The sequence below is a fragment of the Drosophila sulfurigaster genome, chromosome 3 (assembly GCF_023558435.1).
Source record: "Drosophila sulfurigaster albostrigata strain 15112-1811.04 chromosome 3, ASM2355843v2, whole genome shotgun sequence".
Taxonomy (NCBI): Eukaryota; Metazoa; Arthropoda; class Insecta; order Diptera; family Drosophilidae; genus Drosophila; species Drosophila sulfurigaster.
In genome coordinates, this window is record NC_084883.1 from 15975875 (window position 1) to 15984613 (window position 8739).

At 40.4% G+C, this 8739-nt stretch overlaps 1 protein-coding gene across 1 annotated transcript; it reads right to left on the reverse strand.

Annotated features, from left to right (window-relative positions):
* Positions 1 to 195: 195 nt before the first annotated feature.
* LOC133841973 (uncharacterized) lies at positions 196 to 3368 on the reverse strand. The gene is made up of 3 exons (XM_062274842.1): positions 2201 to 3368; positions 1661 to 1878; positions 196 to 379 (listed from the first exon to the last, which is right to left on the reverse strand). Exons 1-3 carry the CDS (start codon positions 2631 to 2633, stop codon positions 272 to 274), a joined length of 759 nt encoding a protein of 252 aa, XP_062130826.1. The 5' UTR covers positions 2634 to 3368; the 3' UTR covers positions 196 to 271.
* Between the last annotated feature and the right edge of the window lie 5371 nt (positions 3369 to 8739).

Below are 8739 nucleotides of genomic sequence, written 5' to 3' on the forward strand. Positions count from 1 at the left end.
CCCTCTTTTTGTGCCACACTCGATGCGCCCGAAAGCGTTATTAATATGCGCCGTTTTCTTTTGCCAATTCCCTACGGCCCCCCAAAAGGAACATCCACTGAATAATTGCCTCGGCATATGCTCGAAAACGAAAACGTAAACGAAATGTCTCCAGCCCGAAAAGATTCTTCAGCTTATTAAACATAAAATGCTCTTGCTTCAAATTCGTCCCGTTTTGCGTTATCAAAAGTGGAACACATCGTTTAATTGTTGCGTGTTTACAAATTCGTGATTAGAAACTCGAGAGGAAGAAATACGACTTGAGAGATTCAACTATTTGGCCAATGTTGATACGGCATTTTTGCAGCTCTCCAAGCTGATAACGCAGCGGCACAGAGTTCTGAAAAATAAAAGTAAGAAGCCAAATTAATTATGTGAAAATGATTGCGTGACATTAGTGAATGTTTATTTAAGCACATTTTGGAATCATGGTTGAAATATAAATGTCAAATACCTAACAATACCTAACTAGTAAAAATATTTATATTAAAGAAAACATTAAACCTAGCATTAGCAAATTAACTTCTTAAATAATATATTCCTAATTTTTAATATAGCTAAACTTTAAGTAAATATATTAAGTTATTTAATTTCAATTCGTATTCATCAAAATAAATTGGTATTTGTCAGAATTACAGATTTATTTTATTTAATCATGTCATTAATTTTCTGATGACTCTTTCCAATTCTCTTTTTTTCTCTGACACACTAGCAACATAAATAAATTTTAAGCAAAAGTACAAAATTGAATTTACAATTGAAGACTGAGCTGCGTGAGGAGATTAGAAGTCAACTCCAGTTCGCTTTAATTGCTGTGACTGTTTTGTGAAGAATGCGGAACGAATCATGGATATTTTTATTGCGGTTTAAGAGTTCTGCTCTCCACAAATAGAAGTGCTCAGGTTGTTTTCAATTATAGGCCCGCCATTTGGGCCAAATCAATTGGCATATTTTCACACATAAACATAAATTGCCTTCGATGCTAGAAAAATAAAAGGACAGGCATGGAAAAACACAGACGAAGAGCGAGAGCGAGAGAAAAGCATTAAGAAAAACACGCGCGTTTTGCTTTTTGCCATCGCGCCATTTCATAAATATGTACAGCACGTAGACCAGCTCAATTGCCAATTAGAAGAAAAACGCCTTGGCACTTGGAAAGTCTGCTTTAAAATACAGAGACATAGAGGAGAGCCTGGGAATGAAAAACTTTGCAGAAGTTCGGTGGCAAACCGCCGGAAGTTGATTTGTATACGAGAACGTATGTGGTAGTAAGAGAGTTTTTAGCTTCGCATGTATTTCAAGTGCTGGATGGAATGATTCCAGACGTACCATAATAAAGCATCGAGCCCAATAAAATAAAATGCTGCTATGATATTTTTCTCACGTCTGCTGGTGAAAATTATTAGGCAGCCGCGTTCGAGCTGCTTCCATCTTCATCTCCATCTCCAAGACAGAAGCATACATACGAGCACTGCGGACACACCTAAATAATTGTTTAAAACATATTCGAAAGGGCGCCTAGATCGAACCTTTTGAAAGTCAGCTACGTGCCGGAGGTGAGTTTCAAATGGGGCAAGGGAAAGGGAGAAGTGAAGATGAAAGATGTGGAAAGGTGACTCACCTGCAGATTGCTTAGAATTTTGGAGAACTTGGGCGTGCCAATGCTGTCGATGAGTTTCGAGAACTGTTGATCCGCTTCGATTTTATCGAAAAATGTGGCCAATATTTGATCCTGTGGCAGCGCTTCCAGTACACTATCGACCAATCCCTGCAGTCCCTTCACCTGTTCCCTTGTGCTGTTCGTTTGGGGTTCGAGGTTATCTGGGGGCAATGCCACGTCTGCAAACGAAATCAAAAAGCCAAAGTCAAATCAATAACTGGCAAAATATTTAATTAAAAGCGCCCAATGTCCAGTGCATAACTACGACTATGAACTGATGATGTCTGGGCTTTGCCCTTGTCTACATTGTTCGCTGCTAACTGCAAATAACTCTTGCCCAAAGGTGATGGGCCATTTGTGAGCATCGATAATGCTTCAGCACGAGAGACAATTCGAAGTTATGCAACCAACAACTTGTTTGTCATGTTCTCTGTGTGTGTGTATCACATATTGAAAAGCGTTAAGGCAGAGTTGTGCCATTCACTTGTCACTCATACGCACCGTTGCACGCTGAGCTGCTGATGTCCTCTGCAGGCTCAGATGCAGACTCAGTCACAGTCTCTGGCTGAGGCGTAGGCACTTCCGTACTGCTCGGCCCAATGGCCCGCAACACGTCCTTTACCAGCTTGAGCACATCCAGGCCACTGGCATTCAAATAACGAGTGAAGGCCTGAACTTCCGGCAACTGGATGAGCAACTGCTTCTTTTCGGCGAAGTAGCGACTGCTGAGGATTCTGTAGGCCCGTTGCACCTCCGCGTCATTGCGATGGTAATCGCTGACAATTGCATGCACTTGTTGTGTAGGAATTAGTGCCACAAACGCAGACATGTCTATGGGGGGACACAGTCGAAGTTGCTGTTGTTGTCTCCTCTTCCAGTTCCTCCTCAGATGTTGAGCTATCCACATGGGCTTTGGTTTGAGTTTGAGTTGCATTTGATGTCTGACTTTTGCGTGTCAGAAAAATCAAATCGTCGGACGCGTTGTCCTCTTTGCTGGCCGATGAGCTGTCCTCCTCGCTGGAGTTGGACTCGCTCATAGTGATTAGCGCCACGTTGGTGTCCTCCTTGTCACCTGGACTCAGACTTACAATGTCCTCGACCATGATAATGTCATCGCTTTTACTATGTGGTGCAGCGCTGGCAACCGAACAGATCGAGATTAACAGGCTCCCGAGGAGACACAGAGATGCGACGCGTTCCCGTTTCATTTTGCAACTAGATTGACGATCCACTGCAACAGTAGCATCAGCAGCAGCAGCAGCGGTGCCAAACATGTGCGGAGACTTGGGGAGACTTTTGTGGAGACCACGCTTATTATGGGTGATTATTTAATTGAGTTTCGTTTCGAGAGCGATTGTGTGTCACGAGATGTGCAGCGAACAATTGAAAGACGGCGGCTTGAGAGAGATTGTACAATATTTCATAAGTTTTAATAGGACAATTGATTTATGCGGCGCATAAATAATGCTTATCTTGCTTATCGTATATCAAAAGCAATTCGATTGGGCAATAAAGCAAGACCTCAGGCCTTGACCAATGCAGATGCCAGATTTAAATCACACTCCAGCGCAGACTTCGGTGGGTAATGTCTGTGTCTGTGTCATGAAGTGCACACGGAAGTGTGTGGAAATTTCACAATTTACAAGAAAAACAAACCAAAGTACGACTCTGTGTGTGTGTCTGAATAAGCATTTATCCATATGGTTGAGTGTGTGTGTGTGTGTGCGTCATTCACACTTTGACAGCTGTTACTGTATCACTCAGTTAGTCACTGGCTGTCACTCATTCTGGGCTTCAATTCTCGCTCGCATGTCAAACTGTGCATAAAATATATCAGCACACATACACAGACATACACTCGCGCACACAGACACACAGACATTCACGCTTGATATATTCATTCGTTCATTCAGCAAGTTAAGTAGGAATAAAATTGTCAATTTTCATGTCATTATTTCATGTCGTCGTGGCATTCGCGTTCACTTTCGCATGTGTCATGAGTATGAAATGAATATCAGTATGGGTGCGCACACAGTTATGATTTATTCACTTGGTTTGATTTATTACAAGCCTGTCTCTACCTCCCTCTTACACTTCCACCTCTGCGTCTCTAATGTGAATGTAAATTGTGCGCATACAAACCAATAATTGTATCGTCATCAACGCTGACAGCTCTATTGAGGCAATTTTTTAGGTAAATTATTTGACTTGACTTCAGTTTCAGTTTCGGTTACAGTTACAATTACAGTTTGGAGTTCGGGCAAATTGCATAACATACGACACTTTATAAATTTTTTAGCGTCCGTCCAGCCAAGTCTAGCACTTGCCACAAGTGTCGTAACTTTCACGTCACGCCAAAGTTGTCCCAGGTTGCCCACGCAGCCACGCAGCGGAGTGCTTGGTCCGCTGCTTTCGCGACAGTTGCGGACCAAACTTATAAATTAATTTTACCGCACCAAATACTTTCGCAAGCTCTTGGCATACCTCAGCTGCTCCTCGCGTTCGCGTTCGCGCTCGGCCTAAGGAATTGCATGGAAGCGCGCCGCAAGTGTTGCGGTTATGGCCAACTTACTCATAATTAACTGCAGTCCAGCAACTTGTGGCGGGGGGTAAGGAAAGGGAGGCAGGCGAAATGGGTTCGAGCGCACCTGCGACTGCTTCGATGGGGCTTTTTTGCTTGCATACTTTTAGGGGCGCAAGTTAATTTCCTTCCATGGGCAAAAGGATGTGTGCGTCGCGTCGTTTTTGGGGGTTGGTTGGTTGTTTTAAAACGTTCGGCGCTTTTGTTTATGTTGCGGCACAAGAACTCGCATTTTACCGCAAGTGTCAACATTTATTTCCAACTTAACACTTTGGCGTAACATTGCGCTTAATCCGACGCGCCAGAACTTGACTAATTTTGTGCAAAGTTCAGCATTAACATTACCGCAAATTAGCAAAAGTTTTCGCACAGCCAAAAAAAAAAAAAAAACAAAAAATAAAACTGAAACAACAAAACAGAAACTGAAACAACAAAAAAATAAAATCCAGTTTCAGGCGCAAAACAAGAAGCCGCCATTTGAGTTATTCTCGTTGTTGTTATTGTTGTTGCCTGTTGTCTGCTCAGTCGCTCACTTTGCCTCAGTTGTAGTTGTTGTTGTTGGCTGTGCTATCTGCCTGGTTCACTGACTGCCATAAATTAACTTGTCCTGGCAACGGAGCAAACTGCTTGCGCGAGCATTTTCCTAGTTGTGGACTGCGACTTGCCAGATTTTTGTTTTTAATCTGTAACTTGTTCTCGTTGCTGTTGTTGTTGCTGTTGCCCCTTTTGGTACCGTTGCTCATGTTGAGTTTTGGGTACTTTTAATTATGTGCCTGTAGACTTGCGAGTGCCAATTGAGTTTGTTTGCCAAGTAGTGTAAGATCTTTAACTTTGCCAATTGCCAAGTGATTCTTCAGTTGCTTCTTCAAGTTTTTCTTTGGCTGTCGCTTGTTTTTTAAATAAATATTTTCACTTGCATTTAAATTTATTATCAAATATCCATTTCAGTCATTGTTGTGTTTTACTTCTGCGTCATCAACTGCCTTTTATATTCCTATTCTGTTTATAGACATCTATCAATATTGTTATTGTCGCATCGAAGCAGCACTTAGGCAAGTGTCAAGCTGACATTTAGACAGTCCTAACTGTCCACAAAATGTCAGGCATCAGCGATAAGATGAACTTTGATTGTGGCATTAAAAGTGTAACAAACACACAAAAGCAAATAGCAAAAAGCAAAGAGCGAAGAAGAGCGAACATTACTGTTATTGTCAGGTGTCAAGACTAAAATGTTTTGATAATTTTCATGAATTCTTTTTTCTGTTGTGCAATGCGAACTGTTATTTTTATCGTTGTTTATCACTGTTTTTTTGCCTGACCGCACACCGAACACAGGGATGCAAGGCAGCTGCAAGTTGCTTCTGGCATGCCCCAGTGACATTTCCATTCCTCTGCTTTAGAATTTCTGCCCCTTTCTCTTCCTCCTCTTCATCTGCGGCACCTGCACCCGCACAATGTTCAATCAATTGTGCTAGTTAGCCGAGGGGGAAGGGGATGAAGACTGGTTGATGCTTTGAAGCGCAAAGTTTGCTACGCTTTTGACACGTTTGGCAAATATTTGAGCACGTCTAAAAGCGCGTAACGTCCGCGGGGTGAACATATTTTGATTTTGCAGCGCAACGCAGCCTCCCATCTGGCCTCCTCCAGTTGGAGGAATTATGCTTCCTCGTTCTGTTCTCTCTGTCTCTCTTTTGGTCAGCATTGAGTTGCGTGCCAGCGCGTGCTTTGCCCTTGTCCGTGGCTTTAATTAATTTTCGCTTCCGTTAACAATTTTTTATGTGCGGATTTGAAAAGGCGGACAGAACGGCTGTTTGGCACTCACACATAGCTCTATTGCTTGCATGTGCTGATTTCGTGTTTATGCTTTCTTTAATTTGCCACAAATATAGTAAAGTAAGTACGAACTGTTGGCCAGTTTGGTCTGCCATATTTGTGGCAAAGAATTATTTGCCGGATACATGCGATTAGATTGCCTTCTGAAACGCGTGCAACAAGTTAATTACGCTATTTCTGTTGCTGCTGCTTCAACTTAATATTTATTGTGATTTTATTTGGATTATTGCCCCAATAATGCGGCATTGCAAAGTTTCCGCTTGCTCTATAAACAAATTAAATATTTAGTTGTTCAATTCGACAAAAGACCTCTCTATCTCTCTCTCTCTCTCTCTTTGCTCGGCTTTTAGTTGAATGGGCAAAACATAAGCGTGCCCTGCATGCTGCCAAGTTGAAAGTTTAAAAGAGAGAGAGAAGAACTTGAATGTGGGGAAATAAAAACGGAAAATAAATAACAAAATGCTAGCAAAGACGTACGAAAAATAAGCTAAAAGTCTTTTGAAGTTGCAAAGTAAAAGCAACGACAGCGGCAACGATATAAAGTTGGCGCTTTTTGGCTTTGACGCACGTAGCTGCCGATTTGAAAGTTTGTCCTATATGCTGCCTTCTATCTACGTATATGTTTGTGTGTGTGTATGTGGCATGTGTGTGGCACAACAAGCCCGCCAATGCGAAGCCGCGGCTGCCTGTCGAAAAAGCCAAAAGCAATCGACAACAACAACAACAACAGCAAAAACAACAGCAGAAAGAAAGAAGAAAAGTCGTGCGACTTTTGCGAACCGCGTCCTCAGTTGCCTCCTGTCCCTGCCCTTGCCCCTGCCACGTGCCCCCGCCCCTATTTTCTGCTGGTGCTGCAGCGCTTTTATTAAGCTTATACATTTTTTATTTAAGACTTTTCGCTTTGAACGAGTTGAGGCAAAAAAACTACAGCGCTTGTGTGACATTTATTTGAGTTTCTCGTCGATTCGATGCATTGCTCTCTGTCAGTTAATCATGTTTCAAATTTCTGTCACATTCATTTGCTATGCGAAATGTGGCATTTGCAACTTGCAATTTGCATCGTAAATTATCAAATCGTTAATGCCAATTTAAACAAAAAAAACACAAAACTGCGACATTTCATTAAATGCCCAGCGGACTGTGGATAAACTTTATATGCAGAATGAATGTTTGAAATATTCGCTAAAAAACTGACAAAATGCAATACGGCACCACTGGGCATTTGGCATTGGATAAACTTAACTCCCACTTCAGTCCCGCTTGAGGCCCTTCTGCATCCGATATATAATTTAATAAACTGCTGCAATGCGCTTTTGGTCGCTTTTGTGGCTGCAATTTATATATTCTATATGCATATACTATATATGTGTGTGATCGGAGCAGACACTTTTTATGCAACTAACCCAGCATCGCATCGAGTACCCTTTGTGAAGCGGTTTTCAATTCAATATTTAAAAACAGTGCGCAAAACAAATAACAAATGGTTGACACTATATGAAAAACTTCTATACAAATAGAAGCTCGGGTAAGCTGGGATATTTTTGGTTTCCAATTCCTGAATATTTAAAAAAAAAACAAAAACAGATAAACTAAAAGCATTATATTTACTAAAACTGTATTATCTTGTCGATCAAGGGTCTAAATATTTTAGTTTTCAAAATTTTATTAAAAATATTGCACAAGAGAAAAAGGAAAAGATAAAGACAGAAATAACACCAACAAGTTCGATTAAAGGATACCTCTGACATTTTAGATTTATGACTGAAATATATTATATAACAAAGTTAAATGCATATATATTATTATGTAATCTTCTCAGGCACTCTTATACTTTTCATTTGTAAATTAAGTATAAATATAATATAATAATAATAATATAATATAAACATAAAAGATAACTTGGAAAGAGCTATTTAAGTGTGTTAGTTTTAAAAATTTAATTAAAAATGTACAATAAAAGCAAAAGAAATAGACAAAGACAAAGATAGAAATGTACCGAAAATATGTTATGATAAACTATGCTCGCTTAGAAAATACCTCTAAAATACAATATTTATGACTGACATATAAAGGAAAGTTAAATGCGAATGCTTTACTTGCTTAACTTGATTATTATTTATTCAGGCATTCTTCTGCTCATCTTAACTTTCCGAGAGTAGAAAGAAATATGCATTTGGTTCACAAATTAAACTGCTAAATAAAAAGAGAACTTGGTCGAGAGACAAATGTCGGGTAAGTTTCCTTCAATTTGTACCAAGTGTCGCATGTGTAATATTGATAACGATTGTGTGCGTCACGTTCAGCATATAAATTGCTTAGTTTGAGCATATTTCAAAAAATGTATGAAAACCATTTTGTTATCGGAAGAGGTGCGAATTGCTTTTGTTTTTATGCTCTTGACAACTGTCAAAATAGTTGGCCAGCAAATGACCAATGCCAAACTGGATCCCATCCTCGCCTCTCACACACACAGGGATATATATACTATATATAGATATTGGCATGCATAAGTAAGGCATGACACCAAAGGAAATCAATTTCCATATGCAAAAGTTTTTAGTGCACGTGCCGAGTCTGCTCTGCTCTGCTCTGCTCCCATTCTCTGCTGTCCGAAATCGACTTTGCT

Coding starts and splice junctions, on each gene's coding strand:
- LOC133841973 (XM_062274842.1), bottom strand. CDS start 2,633: ATGCAACTCAAACTCAAACCAAAGCCCATGTGGATAGCTCAACATCTG. Junction 1,879..2,200: donor CAGCAGCTCAGCGTGCAACG/GTGCGTATGAGT, acceptor TTTCGTTTGCAG/ACGTGGCATTGCCCCCAGAT. Junction 380..1,660: donor AAATTCTAAGCAATCTGCAG/GTGAGTCACCTT, acceptor TTTATTTTTCAG/AACTCTGTGCCGCTGCGTTA.